This window comes from Dermacentor andersoni, chromosome 1 (assembly GCF_023375885.2).
Source record: "Dermacentor andersoni chromosome 1, qqDerAnde1_hic_scaffold, whole genome shotgun sequence".
In the NCBI taxonomy this organism is placed as follows: domain Eukaryota; kingdom Metazoa; phylum Arthropoda; class Arachnida; order Ixodida; family Ixodidae; genus Dermacentor; species Dermacentor andersoni.
In genome coordinates, this window is record NC_092814.1 from 312,037,330 (window position 1) to 312,059,406 (window position 22,077).

At 43.0% G+C, this 22,077-nt stretch overlaps 1 protein-coding gene across 5 annotated transcripts in view; it reads right to left on the minus strand.

The window, feature by feature from the left end:
- Positions 1–22,077, minus strand: part of LOC126548399 (FK506-binding protein 15-like) — a 112,275-nt gene that overhangs the window by 11,737 nt on the left and 78,461 nt on the right. For all 5 annotated transcript variants that reach the window (XM_055063382.2, XM_055063381.1, XM_055063383.2 and 2 more), the window contains exons 22-26: positions 19,294–19,392; positions 17,309–17,416; positions 13,174–13,375; positions 10,014–10,298; positions 5,725–5,795 (exon numbers count right to left, since the gene is read on the minus strand). In XM_055063382.2, the coding sequence (XP_054919357.1) occupies positions 5,725–5,795; positions 10,014–10,298; positions 13,174–13,375; positions 17,309–17,416; positions 19,294–19,392 (765 nt within the window). The remainder of the gene's footprint in view (positions 1–5,724; positions 5,796–10,013; positions 10,299–13,173; positions 13,376–17,308; positions 17,417–19,293; positions 19,393–22,077) is intronic.

Consider the following 22,077-nt stretch of genomic DNA (forward strand, 5'->3'; position numbering starts at 1 on the left):
GCTTTGTCGCCATTTCCTGTGCGGTGGTTGCCATGCAACCATAAGTGGCAATGCATTTGGTTGAGGCTCAACTTGAGCACAGTGCTCCCTTGCAAGCATGGGACAAGCAGCAAGCACAGAGCACAGTGGTCGCAGCGCAGGCCCACCAATGCTGCCTTGGCAAGCCGACTGAAAATCGCCACTCAATTGCAAGCAAGCATCATCTGTCCAGTACACCTCCAGTTAACACTGCTCAATAAAACTTGGCTTTCTTTTATTATGTAGTGGCTTACATTTTTGTTTGCGTTGCCTCTACTGTCAATGTGAATTGCAAAGCAGACAGCCGCAGGCACATTTAGGCAGTAGTCGTAGGTGTGCAGAGTTTGATATATAAGATGTGCAGTTCGTTACAACAAATATATTTTGTACGTATTTTCATAAGAGATTTTGTTTGTTCAATATATGACATTTAATGCGATATCTGTGTTCGTTATAACCAGGTTTGACTGCAGTCCTGAAACAAGAATGTAATACACAGCCCTTCAAATTGAGCATACCAAATGCAAGCATTTAAACTCAGTAACTGGATGCAAAGTAAGCACTTTCAGTTAAGTATCTGCAGTAGTGCAGCTGACTATGTTTGTGGCAGCACATCTGGGCATTCTGACACAGCATTAAGAAACAGCACTCTGCATTCTTGTGAACATATGCCAACAACAACAACAACAACAACAACAAAAAAAAAAAAAAAAAAAAAAAGAAAAAAAAAAAAGAAAAGAAAGAAAAAGATGACTAAAGTACACCAAAAACAGGTAAAAAGTGCTCTTGTGAGAATAATTGAATTCTGCTAATTGCTCCCTTTCCACAATGATTATCATAAACACCAAATCAACATACGGGCCGATGCACTGGGATGCTTGATTGACCTGAAAAAACTAGCACAACCCTAATTTACACAAGAAAACCAAACATAAAAGGAAAAAACAAAGGAAGAAAAAAGAAAACAACACAAGTTTGTTCAGATGCTGCTGATGAACAGTAATGACAACAGATTTTCTTTGTTTTCTTAAACTACTACATAGAACGTTGTAAGAGACCCTCACAATACAAGCTGGGAACAAAGCCACTGCCAATGTTGTAAATGTCTGCATGCCAGTGTATGAAAATAACACATCAGGCTGCGGTTTCTGCACTGATGTTTAGGTTAGAGACATTAAATAGCTATATTAAGTCAAGCTGTATCAGTAAATTACAGTTTTTCAATAGCAAAATAGCGATCCTTACCATGCGATAAGAAGCGTAAAAATCAAAAATGGGTGACGACACCACCCTGAAGTTCCTGCACCAGCTCACTGTGACGTCATGCATTTTGAGAGCACCTACTCGGGTCTAGCTACTCATTTACCAGTAAATGAGGACAACATTGCTTTTTAAAGGAACCAAAGACTCAAGCTAGCACATTAAAAAAACTTTTCCTGCACCAGAATGGCCTAATACGTGAAGATGCTTTCAAACCAGTGATGAGACACTGACTTTCCGGTGCGAAATTAAAGAGATATAGTCTGTCCTTTTTTCCAGTAATAATCAAGCATTTCCCTTCATATCAATGAACAAAGTTGTGAAAGAATAGTCCACCAGTCGAAACTGATTTAAGCATGGCTTTTTAGTGCCCCTTTAGGCTTGCACAATACTTCAAACAGCAATTGTGATAGGAGACCAAGCTCTTGCGAATTTGACTGTACAGACGTGAGTGCCGCAACAAATGAACTCAATTGAAGAAGTTATGTCAGTGTACGTGGAAGGCTAGTTATGTCTGAAGTGGCTATTCATGTGGAAAGCCAATCATGCAGCGGAATGGCTGAAATAATCTGCTGGTGGAACAGAAGACAATGGCTAAATGTTTTAACGAAGTACTGACCATGACATCTCTCTCTCTCTCTCTTTCTGTATGTTAACTGAAGCTACACCCACTCTAAATTCTAGAGGAAACACAGGCAAGTGTAAGAGCACCCTAAGCATTTTGCTACTATACTTGTTTATACAAAGCAGTTTCGCTTCCAGTGCCCAGCAGGTTGATGCATCATGACATGCTCACTCGCTTTGTGCCTGCATTCGCCACAGGTGAGCACGCTTGTTCATTTACGAATATCATCACAATACTGAGCCTTACAGCAACACAATGTCAGCAAATTCTGCTCTGTGTTATGATGTCATGATAATGTCGACGACACGGCATTTCAAGATGAAGTTCAGTGTCAAATTAAATTCTCTTACAAGTGCTTCCTAAAATTCATAGTTGCCAAGTGTGATCCTATTATGTGCGAAAAATGTGGTAGTTTCTACAACTTCCAAAATATGCGCCAGTACTCCTTTGACAATGCACACTATACATCTATGCTACTTGCGACACAACTAGCCATGCAGACAAACATTTTGACATCCTCAGTGGGGTAGCCACACTTGTGCCAACTATACGTGCTACAGACAAAAATATAGCCAAAAAAGTTGGTGCACCTTATCTTTTGAAGCCGGCACTGGTAATTTGTATTCTCTATAGAAAATACTATTGCATTTTCAGAAGGGTGGAAAGTTGGGCTTGTTGGTGGTTCATGACATTAGGTACAGCACGAGGAAGACAAGACAGGTAGCAGTAGCAGTGCATGCATTCACTCCTGTCCATCTTGTCTTCCTTGTGCTGTATCGCATTTTCCAGTGTATAAGCTGTTTTCATTAGTGATCCTAACATAACAGCGAGTCTAATAAGACTATGAATTCATATGAAGATGGAGACTTAAAGTGATCAATAGTGGCTGAACAAGGGAAGCCTCAGAAGAAGTTGACAAGGGGACTTGTATTCATCAGAGCAACAACTCTGATGAAGACAGATGCAATGCGAAGCACCCAATGCTGCACCTTTAGTACCGATACATAAATATATGCTGTCATATATTCAGTCCAATATGGAAGCTTGGTGGCAATATGGAAACTTGGTGACCTTAACAAATATCTAACAGATAACAGATAATGAAGCCAAGGAAAGCATACAGGAAATGATTTGCTGTTTATAGAATTGTAGAAATGATAAGGTCAGCGGATATGGCAATGGATATGGTCAATGGAAATAAAAGTGGAGGAAAAAAACAACTTGCTGCTAGTGGGAGCCGAACCCACACCTACCGCATTACACGTGCATTGCTCCATTGATTGAGCTACGGTGGCGGCTATCCCCACATCTACATTATTGGGTATTTAAGTATGTGTATACAAGGTCAGACCCTGAGAGTGTTAGCCAGTGCCACTCATGACCATGGCAGCGGATGTGGCACATACTTTTGACTGCTGGGCTCCTCAGCATCCCTTGACCTCAACAAAAGAAGTTCGTGATGCTGCTATCTGAAGTGGCTGGACGGTTGAAGTTTTAGACAGTACATTAGAGAATAAAGTCTGTCAGTTTGACTGATATTTAGGGGTGAGCAAATACTCGAATATCCCCAAATCAAATAGTGAATGTTAGAATAATTCAATTCACAAATCGAATATGTACTACTCAGTTTTTTCGAATGAAATATTCAAATATCGTTCTATATATTCAGTGTAGAGACCCGAACAGTGCACTTCGGAGCCCTTCATGCTCGATGCCGCCGAAGCAAGCGTTTCACTTCGTTTTCAGCGCATAATTAAGGACTGCGGAGGGTGCCGCTGACGGGCAGCTTCAGCTGGCATGGCAGCATGTGGTAGTGAACTTACTACAGGCACTCCCCGATGTTGGCCCGATGTGGGGAATCGCAAACACACAGAACAGTGCTGCGTGCTGCCTCTATTGGTACAAGGTTCGCCCCTGTCAACAGGACCAATCGAAATGATAATGCGATGGGGACAGAGAGAACGGCAAGAATAGCAGCATACCAGCGCACATTTCGTGAAGTGCACAATCATGTACGATGATTAAACCGATTGGCCACCGATAGGCATGCAGCCGTCAATCCAACCGGCACGCGTTATCTTGGGACTGATCACTGATGAGCCACTCGTACGAACATTTCTGTCAAGCACTCTGCGACGGCTTGCGGCCCGTTACCACATCAGCTGGCAGCAAATTTTCGTCTTGACCACACTGCTTAGGCCATTGGCCTAACAGCGCTGCTTCATCGGGCGTTGGCGACTGAAGTTATGGAGTGGTGCCGAATCGATGCAGATCTATTTGTAGCAGCAGTGCGACACTCGGGAACCCAACAAATGAAAGCGAGTGCATGGGATGACAACAAAGTTGTTCACGGCCGCCATCTTTACAACACACTGTACGGTGGCCTCTCGTTCTGAACACAGTTCGTAGGCACACATCTCTTTGTAGCTCTGTCTACCTGCAACCCGTCGCAAGATTGGTTTTGGCTCTAAATGGTCTAAACGGCAAACACGAAAGTGCCATATGACTAGTATGCGGACGGCCGATTGAAGCAGGGGGGGGGGGGGGGGGGTGAGTCGTGCGAATTAGCGGTGTCCCTCCAGATTTCAGAATCTTCGACAGGTGGCCAATCATGCTAAACCTGACAATGAAATGGCATGGACGGCACTTGTTCTTTACTGTCGGTGCTGGCTACGCGCGATGCTGTGACCAAGTCGCATGGTGCGCCGTCCTTTTATTTATCGCGCAGATTGGGCTAAGATAACCCACCTGCCGTAAAGTTGGGATGGCCCTGCTGTATTCTCAAGCGAAACTTTCGACACAATAAACGCAAAAATTGCCGCAAAACACAGGTCCACTACTAAACTGAACCTCATTGGTAATCAATACAATAGAATGTCACTAATTCATTAGTTTCAGAGGATAGAAAGCATGCGATTCTGTTCAACAGAAATTGCACTGATAACAAAATTAATATTTTACAGACCTTAATACACTAGAACTGAGCTGTGATCAGTGCTAGCCTACTAATTTGGCATTCTCTTTGATAAGAGTAGACTGTACTGTATATCTTGATTTCTGTGTACTGATAGCTTGCTACATTCTCGTTATGCAATGCTTGGGGACTCACGAGCTCGTGTAGCACTGTACTTTCTTGCCCAGAATTTGTAAGCATTAAATTTTGTGAAACATTTCCCGCTATTCTATCTTCGATTCAATGTTGGCCTTTTATTTTATTGATTTGGTTCAACATTTGATCGAAAATCTACTTTAGGGTATTTGCACACCCCTATTAATATTTATACAATGCCCTGGGCTTGTGTGGAGTATCAACTGGTGCTTCTACATACTAACAACAGCAAGTGAAAATTGTTTTTTTCTTTTTTTTTTAAATAGAAACTGAGAGCACCAAAATGGAAAGTGTTTTATCATAGCCTGACACGCTGGCATACGACTTACCAGTGCACATGCTATCCTGTCGACATATGTGCACGCAACTCCTCAGGTCTTCAGGTCACAGATGGTGTTGTGCTAAAACACTACCATTGCAGCATTCTGCAGAGGATACAAGCTTGCATACTCATTTTCTACCACATTGATAGAGTAAACATAGGTGCATCTCGCACAAAGGTGCATTTTTTTCTGTTAACATTTCTTTACTCATGCAAGAACCTGTTCACAGGAGGAAGGGTCACTTATGCACAACGTGCAACTTATACGCTGGAAATGAAGGGTGTTTAAAGCTTAGGCCTAAGTGGACATTCCAGTATGTGCAGCTAGTACTCAGGCTCATGCAAGCATTCCAGTCAAGCACATCAAAATGTAAAAAAACTTCTTGTTACCCAGTCCTGTGGCTGAACACTCTCGCTCTGAGCTGGAGGTTCTGGTCCAGTCTTACCTTCAGCTGAACTAGCTGCATGGAGAAAGATTCAGACACCCAACAGTTGGAAGCAAATTTGCCAAATGATTTAAAAAGGAAAGAGAGCAGCATAAGTTATTTTCTTCAAAATATCTCTGAAATGGCAAGTGAATAAGAATTATGAGTGTTATGAAATATGGCATTACACTATAACTAGGATTCCTGTATCAGGCAGGCATGTGGTCAGTTGGATGATACAAAAACTTATTGCACGTCAACACTTATACCCGATTTTTGGGGCTTGCTGAACTGCAGTTAGGGCTAACAATAGTTATGCTCAGTCACATGAGAAAAATTTGTCAGTTTTGCCCAAAAGGGCAACACACTGACAGCGATAGCAAGGATGGTGTTCTAACTATATGTGGGTGCGACATGCCGGCATGATGTTGCATGCAAGGCAAGGCGTTGAACAACGCCTTAGCAGCTACCAGGTGTTTCTTTAAGCTGGTGTGATGACAAGTACCGCCAGTGGCATTGGAGAAATCGCACTTCGATGGTGCACGAGATGAGACCGGTGGGAAAACATTGGCGTTAGTCAATGGCCGGTGAAATTTTAGATAATGTTAGTTTGATATTTACTGCTCAGACCAGAGCATACAGATAGCAGCTAAGTAGGAACACTAGCGTGTTTACAGTGTGAGTGTGCACAACGCTCAGGCCAGCAGTTGAAGGCAGCATGCTGCCCTTGCTTCGCCACAGAGGCAATTAAGCATAGCGTTGACGGCGTGTCCACTTCGCTTCGTTGTTGCAACCAGATGCACTCATCTATGGAGAACCTCTAACTTTCTGTGTGTGAGTCATGCATGAGCCATAAGGAGGACAATGATGGCAGCGGCGCCAACAGCGTAAATGCACATTGAGCGTCTATACAGGATGCTCAAGGAGCATTCACGCGCCTTGATCGTGACTTCATTTTGTATCGCAACAAAATGTAACTACGTACATTTATTTCCCTGACCATATGGTAACTTCAAATAGTGTATAGGTAGAGTTTGGCTCCCTTCGCAGCTACTTAAGCGGAGAGATTATGGTGTTTAATGCCTTGAAGCTGCCCAGTTGGCTATGAGGGATGCCACAGTAGAGGGATCCCAATTTTGAACAGCTGTGGTTCTTTAATGTGCACCCATATGCATGGTACATGAGTGTTTTCCATTCTGTCTCGATCAGAATGCAGCCAGGAAGGCCAGAAATCAAATCCATGACCTTGTGTTCAGCAGCTGAATGGCAGTCATGCCACAGTGGCGGGTATACTTAAGGAGGTTATAATTAAAGCAAGAGGTTAATGTGCCTGCATAAATAAGTTGTTACTTTGTTTCATGCTATGAATGAGGCACACCAAAGGCTATGCTAGCTTGAAGTTACGTTTGATAAGCCTGCAGCCAGTGTTTGCACACAATGCCCTCAGCTTAGTTTTCATTTCATCTTAACCATAGCTTTCAAATTGAGACAACTTTCAGGCAGTTTGCTGCGTGCTGCCAATGCAATGCACAAAATTGTGTAGTGAAGTGGTCTGCTAGTTACAGGCCGTTAAAACCTAAAAGACAGTTTGGAAATTAATGTGCACACATGCTGTTATGACCTTGCTTCATAATGACCCAGTGCTGTATCAACATGCTAGGTTGCACATATCAATGTTAATACCATGCACCAAATAAAATTCCAATAGTTAAGCTTACAGACAACCAAGGTAACAGTCAAAGGCTGTTCGCAGCTGTGTACAGTTAGCAAGGTGCTGTCAGTAGACTAGAAGACAAGGTGACCCAACCCTGAAAGCAAACAAGCCTGGCTAAGCAAGTTGACTTTCTGAAACAGTGTCCCCACCACAAGAGAAAGACTGGAGGTGATGCAGGTGCAGAGAATCAAATGGTGGTTTATTTTTTTGTTATCACCTAAACCTTTTAATGTAAAGCATTCTTAGCCTCACTCAAGGCCCTTTGTGGTAGGCAAGTAGGTAGGTTCCTGTCTCGCCTCGTTTTGGACCTCTCTGATAAAAAGAAATGCGTGGCCAACAATGGGATTGAACATCTGGCTTCGAGCACAGTAGTTTGATGTTTTAACCATTAGGCGACGATCCTATGCATACTTCTCCTGTGCCAAAGTCAACTAGCTGTTGGAGATGTTTGGTGTGCGTGTGTGTGTACGCGCGTGCATGCGAACTGTTAGTGTCTCACATTTTCCCCTCGCGACTAGTGCTTTGAGGGCTTGTGTTAGACTGCACTCCCGTCTTCAGGATAAGCAGTCTTTTCTTCATTGCAACTAACACTACGTAGAAGCTGTGAAATGTAGTGTACCGCTTTCATGATCAGCCTAAGTCGAACAGGTTTTAACATTCCTTCACCAGAGTACATGTTCCATAATCGCTTTAACATAGACCCCATGATCACATGAGCACATACAGTTGCATAGCATTTGCCTCCATGTATTCACAAACGATCCTTGACTTGAAGCTCTTCCACTAAACTGAGCTGAGCTCAGTGCTGCCCCTCGACTGAAGATACTATGCTTCTCAAGTATTGCCATGCAGTGTCAACGAAGCGCAGAGACTATTTCTTTCGAGGGGTGGCGCTGCCATCTACTTTCTTGAGTTGAGGTGGAGGGCTCAGTGGAGGAACGTTTTAGAATATGGAAGTTAGTCACAGATGACCTTCCGCACACAGCACCTACGTAGGAGGATGAGGAGGAAATAAAGAGAGAAGGAAGGGATGTTAACCAGAAATGCATCTGGTTGGCTACCCTACTCCAGAACCTATATAGAACCCAACAATCAGCATGTGGTAAACACGTGTCGATTGGCCGGAGCAGAAGCCATGCTGTTGCAATAGTCTGCAATCGTTGTACACTCGTGTCACAAACGCAACTGCTTGCTTTACACAAACTCGTTGGTATACCTGGTGACGCTTTGCGGAACCTGAAATAATGCTAGATAGCCAGCTACCTGCAAAATGCTTCCCATAACATCAATTATCACAACGTGTGGGATCCGCATAATTTTTGTTGTTTGTACATTTATTCGTGCATTTGTTGAACCTTGTTGGCCCATTTTTCTCGCAATTTATCTTTACCATCCAGCCTGGCAAAGCTGCTCTTTGCTGTTAATCATGGCAAGAAGTGCTTGGCATTCTAGCCTTTGTGTTACAAAGTCCATTCATTTTTTTTGTTTGCTACAGATTTTCCACTAACTTTGAATAAACCACATAATGACTATTGGTGCTTGTGCTACCTCCCGCCTCTGCATTTGTTCTGCTGCCTGTACTGTTTCAGGATGTTGACATAAAATTACAGGTGTTTTAATAGTGAAATTTTTGAGTTGAATAAAATACAAATGTTTGAGAAGAACTACCTTTGAGAACCACATTCTTAATATTTTCTCATTTCTAAACAATGTGATACATGTAATGCCATTCAGAATTGGACACCTGTTGAATGAGGAACTTGTATGTGAGAAACAACTGAAAGGTTTAACTGAAAAGTCACCACACACTTATTGTATGTAGTGTGCAACCACAATGACGCTAAAGAAACTCAGGAACAACATGTGAACAGATACATGCAGGGTGCCATGTTCGTTCAAAGGATGTAAACATGCTGTGATTGTCTGAACCGCTCCTTTGCCTAAATTGAGAAAGCAAATTCATAAGTGCACCCATAGTGGATTGACAGCTCATGCGCGACTCTTGCATGCAGAGGGTTTGAGGTTCTCTATAGACATGGAGTGCATTTGGCTGCAACAACAATGAAGCGAAGTGGACACATCATGGCATTCATACTGAATGACTGGAAATTAATGGGCAAAAGTTAGCTACTCCATGCTAGTGCTTGGTGACTGGTGCCTTTGCGCAACAACTGCAGCACTTTTGCAGCAGAATCATTCAGAACATTCCTCATTTGTATCGATCTCTCTCCCTTGAGAAATTAACCATTTATCCCATATATTTGAACAAAAATGAATATTCAACAACTTAGTGAATTGAATGCAAGTCAAATAACAAAGGCTTCACATTCAAAATTTCGTATATACACATGCCCTTACTTGAAACTAAACAGTCCAACCTTGTGCTGAACAAAGGCCCTAAGCAACATTTGCATTAGATCTGCCCTCATGCCATAATTATTGGTTTTAATTATCATAACCTACAGTCAATACATATACAGATGTTAGAAATGCTGTATCATCCAAAGAATGTGCAAAGGAAAGTCAACAACAGAGCTTACATAATCTTGCATCGCCCGATGCCCCTTCTTTGGTACTGTCTCCCGTCTCCTTCTCATCGCCAGCTTGCGTGACGGGCGCTTTATGCTGCCCAGGTTCTTCAGCTGTTTCAGCTATCTTGTCAACAGACTTTTTCGAATGAGAATCCTCAGGTGCGTGCTCCGGGCGCTTGCTGTGATGACCAGACACAACATTGCCAGCTGGCCCCGTGGGTGCCTCTGACAAAGGCTCTTCTGTTGCAGGAGTGTCAAGGCTTCCATTGTTCTTGCCTTCTTGTTTTCCAGTTTCTGCATTTTGTAGGAATTACAGGTGGAACACAGCGATTATTAATTACTATAGTCATCAGCAATGAGCAATTTTTATGCCCACTGTGGTTGCTTAGTGGCTTTGGTGTTACACTGCTAATCAGAATGTTGCAGGATCAAATCCCAGCCGCCGCAGCTGCATTTCGATGGGGGCAAAATGCAAACACGCCTATGTGCCATGCATTGGGTGCACCTTAAAGAACCTTAGGGGGTCTAAATTAATTGGGAGTCCCCACTACAGTGTGCCTCATACTGAGATCAGGGTATGGCACGCAAAACTCCAGAATTGAACTTTTTAAAAAACATTTTATCTACCAGCAGAATATAACACACAAATGTGGGGGCAGCCATCATATTCACCGAGTCAATGCTGCTGTGTTCGATCCCAATCCAGTCAATTTAATAAAGGCCTTTCCAAAAATAATTCACACTTGAAAATGCTGTGCAAAAACAGAACAAGGATGGGAGCCTAGCTATCCCAGCTGTCCATCTTACTTTCAAAAATGATCGTCATTGTATAAAACAGTGATTGGAACAAAGATGTTTACTTCCATTACCACAATAGGTATGCTATACACAGGGCTAAAGATGAGGTGCACTCAGGTGTAATAGTAAGCATCAATGAAGAGGTAATTTTCAATAAAGATTGCTTAAAAAATGAAAATGGCTGTTCACAGGCTGCCAATAGTAATGAAATTTTGGACCGCATAAGATGCCCAGTTTCAGATGCTGTAAATATAGAACAGCCTTCTTGCAAAGTTTTAGACTTGAAATATGAGCCGCACCAACTCGCATCATGAAAAGCTACAGAAACTAGACATTTCTGATGCCAAAACTTAAAAAATATAACGCTGCCATTACCACTTGCCGGATATGACTCTGAACTCGAAAGAATGAAAAACAGTGCACCGCTTGGGCGTGCCCTTCAAGATCTGGCAGCACTAGTGGTACATGAAAACCTTGGAGCCATTGTTTGGGGATTTGTGTAATGTCTGCTAATCACTAAGTGCCTGCATTGTCTGGCTGTTATTAGGAAAATTAGACAATTATCAGCCCTGCATCTTTGCCAAGTTATCTAAGTGATGTAACAGCATCATTGAGGCAGGCTCAGGAAGGTAAAGTATAAGTGTAAAAGGGAGAAATGAAAAAAATCCGCCTCCATTCCACCTCGTGAAAATGGACATACAACAAAGCTGGTGCAGATGGTGGACAAGTACCCCCAGTACAAGTGGCATATGTAAGGCACATACGCATGTGTGCGTAAGTGCAGCATACATCCTTATTCTTCTAGGCCGTCCGCCAAGTGCAAGTGCCTTATTGAACTAAATTATTGTTTAAAAGTAAATTTCATCAGAAGATGCGTAATGTAGGACTTACACACAAGCTGCAGACATGATAGGTTCAGATTGTTATTCAAATATACGAGAAAACAAATCTGTTATGCATTTGAGGTCTGTCTGAGTGGCCGTGGCCACTAGGTGGCGGTACCATTAGCACAGCATGCATCCTCTTTCTTGTAGGCCCTCCGCCTAGTGCAAGTGTGTTATTGAACGAATTAAATTTCTCAATATAAAATGCGTCAGAAAATTCGTAAAGTACGAATTACACACAACCTGCAGACATGATAGCATTGGATTGTAATTAAAATACATGAGAATCTGTTGTGCGAAAACTCAAATACAAAGCCTTCCAGTTGCCATTTGTTTTTGGGCCCTCCACCTAGTGCAAGTGCGTTATTGAATTAGTTGAATTTCTCAAAGAAAAATATGTCAGAGAATTCGTAAAATACAACTTGCACACAACCTGCAGACATGATAGAATCGAATTGTAATTCTATTATAGGAGAAAACATAATTCTGTTAAGTGGTAACTCATACACAAACCCCTTTTCCAGGTTTTGTTTTTTTGGTGAGCATGCCACGAAAATTCTCAACCAACTAGAGACTAACAGCTTCACTGTAAAACTGGTTCATCAGTGGCCACAGGCAGCCCTAAGAACAAAACAAACAGGAGAGTTATGTATGTCAATAGACTCAATTGAACAATATGAAAATATGTACAATCATTGCAGTGACGCCTGCTGATCGAGCAAAGAGATGTTTAACATCCCAAACAGCTTGTCTATGTGAGACCCTTAAACTGGAGGCTCCAGATTAATTGTGACCACCTCTGGTTCTTTAAAGGCTAACTGCCACGAAATTTCACTTTGGCTGAATTGCTAATAAATTAGTAGTATATATATTACTGAAGCAATCTTGGCAAAGCTGCAGGGCTAGTAATTGCCTAATTTGCTTATTAGCAGATTCTAAATAGCACCTGAGCAGATGACGCATGCACATTGTGTTTATCAAATGTGACATAAATCGCAGCGCATCACCTCAGATGTTCTACCGTGCCGCCACCCAACCTCAGAGGTCCTGCGCAGAAACTGTGCATTCCGAGTCACGTGTCACTTCAGGAGAGTGGTAAAGGGGGTTCTTCTTTTTTCTTTTCCAGTTTCAGTACAAAAATTTCACAATTTGGCAATCCTTTCATTACACACTCATCCTTATTTTGAACACAAAATTTTGCATGGAGGCTGCTCTATGCCTACACTGTCTGAAACTAGGCTTTTCAAGCACATGGGCATTTTTGCATTTCGTCGCTATTAGACCTCGATATTCCAAATATTTGTGGGATCCCTCACTTTTTATTAAGGCTCCAGATATTGCTCAGTGCTTGTATGTCACCTGTCCCATTGCAAATCTCTGATGCCCACAGTCTGCACATGTTTTCGGCCAGTTGCTTTCATGCATAACTGAAGCGTGTGCTTGAGCAGAATTCTCTCAAGGGTCAATCTTTGGGTATTGTTGCTTACCATCAAGGTTTTTTGAAAGCTGTGGTGCAGCAGCCTCACTAGTGGGAGCACTAGTGAGAGCACTAGTAGTGGCGCTAGTGGTGCCACTGGCTGATGGGCTGCCAGTGCTACTACTGGCGGTGGATGCAGGGGAACTCCTGCTAGTGCCACTGTTACTGGCAGAAGGTGCTTGTCTCCTCTGCAGGACTTCTGTTGTGTATTCCTGACAAGTGAGAAGGGGGAAAAGAAATAAGCTTGGTAATATGTGCACCATAATTTCTAGTGGTAAAAAAAGTCTTTTTAGCAAGAAATAAGACAGGAAAGACACGTGCAGCATCTTACCTGCTTGCTTTCTTCCCCAAACTTTCTTTTACAACCGGAAATCAGGTGTATTACTCGCCCAACCTATTAGTTTGCCTTTCAGCCTTAAATTGGCAATGTATGAACATTTTCGGTGCAACCACTCAATTTGAATTATCAAGAATGTAATTACAACCAATTGCACGAGGGCTTGGGCGTCGAGTCTAGTGCCGTAGGATGAAAGAAGGTGGCAAAGCAACCCACACAGTTTCTGTGCGAGCTAGTAAAACTAAGACTTGTCCCCTGCAAATACACGCAGAACTGCCGCATGACTGGCCGCTCAAGGCACAGTTTTTCAGAGTGTAAACAAAGCTCGCAAATACATGCACTTTTATGTAGCACACATTGAGCAGCAAAAAGCTGTATCAGGAGTTTTTCATGTTGTTCTACAATTGGCTCATTGACACTAAATTTAATTACAATATTTGAGAAGTTGATTAAGTAAGTAAGAGTAATTATGCAATTAGGTAGAATGTAAAAATTAAACTGAATATCTCCAAGCAACGGCAAACAACATTACATTGGTTCTGTCCAACTACATGGCATTTGCATATTTTTAATGTTTGGTTAAAGTTATGCGGGACACCCGGTATGTGCGTGTGTGTGTGTGTGTATATATATATATGAACACTGCTAGAAATAAATCCTGAGATGAAGTTAATATGTAGTGCAGACCACAAGTGGCAGTTGAAGCACTCACTTTAAATACGGCCACCTTCAGCCACACATATGAAAAAAAAAAAAGCAATGCAATTGCCTAAAAAATTCAGGCATGTTGCGGCACTGATATTAAAGGGACACTAAATACAAGCACTAAATCAGTTTAGACTGATAAAGTATCCTTTCAAAATTCAATTTTCGTTAATTTCACAATAATAACTGAGTAGTGTGGTTTTTTGGGCCAGTTGGTGCACGACGAAAGTGTGATGATTCCAGCAGGTATAGATGCGAGCACATAGAAAAAAGAAACGCACAGGACAACGCTGGACTTGGAACTGAACTGAATGAACTGAAGGAATGGCATTATGCTGGTGTTTTCTGCATTGTGCAAACTAGCAAGGTTATGCAAAAGTATCGCAGGAGAGAAGAAAGAAGCAAGCAGTGGCTACTGAAAAAAGCACACCACCGTTTCCACGAAACGGTTATTTATCAGATGTCTCTCTTGCGGTTGGTCCTACGGTTGGTCCTACGTTGACCAGACTGGCCGGTGCATCAATGAGCACATGTGCGAGCTCCCAGCTGGTACAGGAAGGAACTTGCCTTTGCAGTGCAAGAAGTGTGGCTGCAGCCCAGACTTTGCGAGTGTTTCAATACAGGCGACTCGTTACAACAGACCCTGATAATCCAACAAAAATGTCCGTTTTATCCGAAGTCCGTAATATCCGAAACGCCTCACTTCCGAAACTTTCATTGCGATGTCTAACAACTTTATTGCAAAGAGTGAGTGACAAACATCCAAAGTAAAAAACAAACAAAAAGTCCAGTTTCGCCCGAAAGTCGAAGCATCGAAGCAAGCACGGCAGCAACAACGAGTGAATTGACCTTCGTGCTATCTCTCACTTGAACGCGAACTAAACGTCGAAAGCACAGCACAGATCTCTATGAAGAAAAAGCCCGCGCGGGCACGCACTTCGTCCACATCATAGATAGCTTTCAATATACGGCGCCCGTGCCACTTTGTCCACATCGCAGATCGCTTTCAAGATACGGCGCACGTGCAGTTGCGCCGTTAACTACAGCCACTGGAGTAGAACCCTCCCCCCTTTCCCCTCGCCTCCCTCCCGTGTCTCTCGCGCGCAAGACGGCGCTCTTTCGCCCCGCTTTCCTCCCTCCCTCGCGCACAAGACATTGAGCCGCGATCGTCAGCTGACCTTCGCAAGTCATTTGCCAGCCCGTGTCGACACGTCAAAAGTCCGTTTTATACGCCCGATTTTCACAAAAATTGTCACCAATTTCGTCCGCTGTAACCGATAGTCCGTTGTAGCGCGGTTCGTTAAAAGTAAACATCGTTGCATTAATAAAATGGGTAGAACAAACTAAGGCTGGAATATGGTCCGTTATATCCGAAAGTCTGTTGTATGCAGGTCCGTTGTAACGAGCGTAGACTAGTGGGGACGGAGCGCGGTAGACTGGAAAGAGATCTGCTAAGCTTTCTACATCAGAAAGTTGGGCGCACAATTATGTGTGGACGATACAGATGCATGGTGGCAATCTACACAATTTGTTGACAATTAACTTCAGTTGTACGTCCAGTGTTGTCCTGTGCGTTTCGTTTTTCTATGTGCTTGCATCTATACCTGCTGGAACCATCACACTATCACTATAATAGGTTGATTATTGCAAGAAAAAAAAAAAAACGAAGGTCGAAGTTTCATTTCTTGAATTTTTCGCTGAAACACATGTGCGAGTATGTCAGTGTGACATCCCGAATTGCTAAGTATTTTTTTTTTAGTATTTAGGATGTTGTGGCCTAGTAAAGGTCCTTGAAACTTACTAAGTTCAGTCTTTGACTCTTTCAGAATACAATGTAGTCCATCTTTACCAATAAAGAAATAACTAGGCCTGAGCAGATACTGTTAAAATCCATGACATCACTACATGCTAGTGCAGAAACTCCAAGGTAGCGTTGACACCAGTCTAATTTTTGTGTCTTTTCTGGCTTACCATCCTCTTCGCATGGCAAGAGTGGCTTTCTTTTGGTATTGTGGAAACATAATTCACTAACACAGCTGAAATAATTCTCTTTAGTTTAAGAAAGAAAGTAAATAGTGAAAAATGACCATCTCTCACATATACTTCGATAATGCCGGGCACGCTGATGACGACAACTGTTAATATTGCAGTGCTCCCCAAAAACCGCTTTGTTGCATTCCACCGAGAAACACGAAATGTCGCAACTCAAGCATTCCCCTGGTTTTTCACGACAAGCTCTTACACAAGCCCCACAGAGAATTGATGCCTCACTTTTATTCTACAGTTTATCGTGCAGCTCAACAAAATAAGCTGGAAAACATCTGGAACAAAAAGGGTGTGCTTTCAGGAATGGCTCTAATAATAATGCCACTTAGTCCACTAGATCCTAGTTTCTCTATGCAAGGACAAAGTTCAAACACAGCTTTTGTTTCATACTGCACAAGTCGTACACATTCAGGTGTTTGACATTCCAAATCCTTGATCAGTGCTAGCTGTTAACAGATCCAGCTTGGGAATTTTTTGAATACCCCTGGTAAATCAGTAGCAACAGTGCAAACCGTCCTCCTTCCAGCAGGTCTTTAACCCATAGTTTTAGAAACACAGGTTCAAGAGAGAAAAAGGAATCAATTCTCCCACCATTAGGCACAATGAAAGTCATGAACAGCAATCGTGACGCATGCTCAGCCAACCTAAACAACCTAATAGTTAAGACCGAAGGCCAGGCAAACATCTAACTGCTAATTTCCCCATAAAGACAATGTGCTTTTTAGCAAACTAAAACCAAGTAGTTGAACATTCCAGTACACAGCACTCAGTGAAACCAAGGACAAAGAAAATAGGCCAGATAAAAATGTTGCAGAAATGTTACCAGACTGTTTTCCATTCTTAAACACACAAAACTGATCTAGAACAGGTTCATCATGCCACGTAATGTACAGAAAGACAGCCTCATCAGAAGTTCGACAACATGGCCAAGACTCGCCCAGCATTGCTACTACTAATACGTTAAAAGCATACTGGCCAATGCATGCGTGCATGCCGTCCCATTTTTTTTTTTTCCATGATATCAGAAGCAATTTCCATTATCAAACTGTGAGCTTACCCTGATAGTGGCGAGAATGATTTGCATGGCCTCCTTCCTTGAGTAGGTTTCTTGACTGCTGAACTCTCGCTGAAGCAGCTTGAATAGCACGTTCATAATTTTTTTCAGCTGTGAAAAGGAATGAGAACTGTCTCTGTAATGCCAAATGGGCAGGGGCTCCTGAACTTCTTCAACCTCAGGGAACCACCAAGCTCGTGCCTACTCTCGCATGTCACCACAATAAAGCTCAACCAAACAATCGGTTATGCAAGGCTTCTTACACAGAAATGACATTAAAAATGGCACACATTAGTATGTTGGAGTGTCGTGTGGCATTCAGGGCCTGTCTCAAGTTAGCTGCTGCACTTGTTCACAATCATTTGTTACAAACTAATCTTTCAATCTACAGCAAATTTAGCACATCTGCTGCAGCAACACATGATTGCCAGCGAGTCACGCACCTATGCTTCTGCTTGGGACATGGAGCCAGCATTTGGTGGGTACATCTGAAATGTAGTGAGCTATATGTCAGGCCTTTACTGCGAGATTCTTTGGTGAAGCCGCCTGGCACCAGGAAATTACAAATTATGATAGTGGAAGACTTACGCTTTCATGCAGCTTTTCAAGCACTTACTGAATGAAAATTAAAAATCAGGCCGAGAAGATTAATGCCTCAAAACCTGACATCCTGAAGCATCACATACATTTCCATTAGGAATGCCACAGAATACTGATATGATGACATATGGGCGAGCCAAGCAGCGGTTAATTTTCTGGGCATTATTCAAACACTCAGATATCCTTTCTGTCTCTCTGCTTTCTCTACCAACTTATTTTTTAGTTTCAGTTTTGTGCCATGTTTGCTTTGCGCTGTAGCAGTACACATTATCCAATAGCTTTCACTTTAGCAAGGTGGTGGAACATGGTCGAACACAGTATCACTTTTCTGGACAATTGTAGTAAAACAATGTGCCCGTCTTCCTTTCTTCCTTTAAAGAGGCCCTGTATGACCCCTTGGGCTTGGTGAAATAACATACTCTGCAGGTTGCATACGCTGCTGTGAACAACTCAGCCAAGGTTTGCCGTCGTATGCGGTGCATGAAGCTCGCAAGCGGAGCACGAAGTCACTTTTCTTTCAAATGCTCTCTTTTCAAACCGAAGCCTGCTCCTCACTCTCTTCCCGCCGCTTTATTTCATAATAAAGCTGATCCCCACATGTGGCTGCTTCTGGTAGCTGCGATTGGCTATGTAGCATAGATACTGTGGCCACTGTGTGGTGCCGCCACAAGTCCACTGGCTGCGGCTCGCCAAGGGCAACCGCGTTTGGCTTACATTTAGTGCATCATGGGCACCAAAATCTGAAGTTGTGGAGTCTACATTAACATACAAAATGCAACTTGAAGTGCATGCCATGGTGACATTTAGAAGGTGAAGCATTGTGGGCATACCCAACTCCGCCGTAGCCTTCGCATTGCAAGGCATTGAAGAAGAAACAAGAGCACGGTGGTTCCCGCGTTTGATTGCCAATAACTCCGCTTCTTCTGAATGCATCGAAGTACTTTTTACGGCAAAGTATTTCTGAAATAGCCTATTTTCACTTCAAATACTTTTCTTCACTTCTATAAAAAGGGATTCAGGGCCCCTTTAAAAACCTTGGTCTCCATGGCTGCAACTGCATTGGTGCCCATTTAAGTCTTGCACTCGGTGCTCCTCCTCTGCACTGTGTTCCAATTTTTCCACTCTTTCCACTGCATAGACCATGCTTCTCATGTACCCTCATTCCCATAGGGTAGAGAAGAGAGCCCAAAAGGGAGCATGCTACTTCTTCCCAAAACTTAATGATTAGCATTCTCACTTAATCAACCACTAACAGGTAATCCCCACATTGGTGACAACACTTTTGGCAATAAATATGACTGCTCCATTCCTACACTTAGTTGTAGTAGTGGCAAGTTAAAATGACATTGTAGATTCACTTTTTCAAATCATAAAAAAGGCTACTCTACCTCAGCTTCAAAATTAAAGGAAGCTGTGGCAGATGTGCTGGCAGCACCAGAAGCTTGATTTTCTTGCTGCAGCTGCTTCTGCTTTTCTAACTCTTGGCACTGAAGAAAAAAAAAAAAGCACAACACAAATCTTTTTATAGCACAGATACTTCATGCAAAAACATATCTACAAATGGCAGGAGCACAGGCAAAAATAGGCCACACAAATGTTGCTTCACTAGGCCCTGCACACCCCAACAATGTTGGTATATATGTCTAGAGAACTAACACTTGGGTAAACATTGTTCAACTATCTATTTATATGGCGAAACATTCGCAACATCCCCCACTGGAAAGCCTTCATAGTTTTCTTCAAATATAACATTTGGAACAGTGCAAATTTCACCTCCATGAACCTCCTCCCACCTCCTTCTGTTTGAGTACTACCATAACGTCCCCCAGGACAGGAGTCGTAGAACTTTTAATACAATCACCCAGTTTACAACTTCCAATATGCTCAATGCAACATTAGCTGTGGCAGAACATAACAGTTTTACAGTGAAGCTGTATATGGCTAGCCGATTTGTCCGTCCGTCCGTCCTTTTGCAAACAGAGTGATTAACGGGACACAGAAAGAGGCACACGACACAGGCGCCGACTTCCAACAAGTAGGTTTATTGCACGAGCGCAGAATATATAGTCAGGGAAGTAATAGTAAAAACATAAATGACATGGAAACATGAAAAGAATGACTTGAGATTACATGTGGTCGGAGACCGGTTAAATTTGCAGATACGCGATTTCCTCGTCTAGTAACTGGATGGATGGTGAACTGATGCATGAAGGACCACGTTGGGTGATGGCAAATGCTTCGATAATTTCACGCATGCACTGGTCACCGTGCTTTTGGATGAGTGACTTTTCTAAAATACGGGATGCATTTACATGACCTGCAATGCAGAGCAAGGTTGCTTCTGTAATTTTGTTTTATGTTGTTGGCGTGCTCCCAGAGGCGATCATTGAGGCAGTGTCCCCCGCTTGTCCTATGTAGGAGTGCCCGCACTTCAAAAGTATTTCATACACAACACCTGTGATGCAGCTGGTGAAGGGCTCCTGATGCTTCTTGTTGCAACCTTTTTTGTGGGGGTTGTCTTGGTTTACCCTTCTGGATAAGGTGTTCAGCTTTCCTGGGGCTTAATAAACAACCGAAACACCCGCCCTTCCCGCGACCTTTTTCAATATGTGCGATACCCTGTGCACATAGGAAATGACAGCAGTCTTCGAATTATTGATCTCGGTTTTCCGTATCTTCTTTCTTTGGTGCATATCCGCTAATATGTACACCGAAAACTTCTCTGGAGAGAGAGAGAGAGAGAGAGACGCGACTAGTGAACACCACCTAGATAGCACAAGGCCTGTTTACTCCCATACATGACGTCGTGCTACCAGACCCGAAATTTCCCTTGACAAGGCTGGCGTGACGACAGCGGTGACGTCAAAATCACTGTTGCCTACTCGGCAGCATTCTTGTTAGATTCTATGGCAGTGGGGCCAGGTAACATGACGTGTTGGATTGGAATGAAAAGGCCTTGTGCTATCTAGGTGGTAATGGAATAGCTGCACCAGAAGTGACATCGTTGCTCTCCGCCGCAGCCGAGCGCACGCGCAGCAGTTTCTCTCCGGATCCGAAATGAGTCGGCCACACGTCATGCGTACTCCCGAGGAGCAGGCAGCTTTCAGTCAGCAACACTGCGAGCACAACCGGAAACGAGCTCGTCTATGCTGTGCTGATGCTGCTCTCCAGGCACAAGAACAGGCTCGTGCAGTTGAGTGCAAGCAGCAACTGCGTACAAACGATCCGGCAACCTACCAAGCAGTCATTTAATGAACTGCCGTGATTAAGCCAGTGATAAACACCAGGGCCGCAAGTTTCAGCTTTACTGGTTAACCATTTGTACGGAGTGCTTGGGTGGTGATTTTTGTAAGACACTAAGCACAGTGTAAAGGACAGATGCTTAGTCCTAGCACCTTAGGAGGTGCTAGGACAGGAGCGCGTACCTCACCAACGCTGACTGCTACAAGCTAGCACTTGCAATTAGGAGGTTAGTATGCCAGGGGGCTGACATGCCCTGAGCACATGAGTTGCAGACTGCACTTTTTAGAGCAGTTGCAATGACATGCTAACTTTATTTCACAAAAGTTCAGAGTGATTTACAATTGCTGCTGTGCTTTGCAGCAATTTCAAAGCGAGAGTTCCACTCAATGCCACACTATGGGGAATGCTCTGCATAAGACTAGGGCAGAAGGCAAGTTCCAGTTCTAGCCACACTCTGTCATTAGACAATGCATCCCAAATCAACAGTGCAAGTAAATACAACTATGACAGGTTCGAGCAAATAAAGCAAAACAATGGCATGCACTCAATATTTATCGCTAAGAGCAATAAACCAAGCCCTCGAAGGAAGGATGTCTGTGCCGTAAGGAATATTAGTGAAGGGAACTTGCAAGTCCCCACAACTCAATCTGGATTTTTTGCTGAAGCTGGCAATTGTGCTAGTTCTATTTGAACAAAGTTGCTATCAATGGTCACTGTACACTGTGTTCCTGATTGAATTTGAAAGACGCTCTTGGAACACATTTTGAGTATGTACCTAGCTCTGCGCACTATCGGCACAAAATGCCCCATGCTCTGTTTTGCTTTTTTCGAGCTTGTCTGCAGTCATCGTTCCACCAGAGAGCTCGTCTTCCACGTAAACGACCTTTTGTTTGAGAGATGAACTTTTCTGCTGCGTCAATGATAAAAGA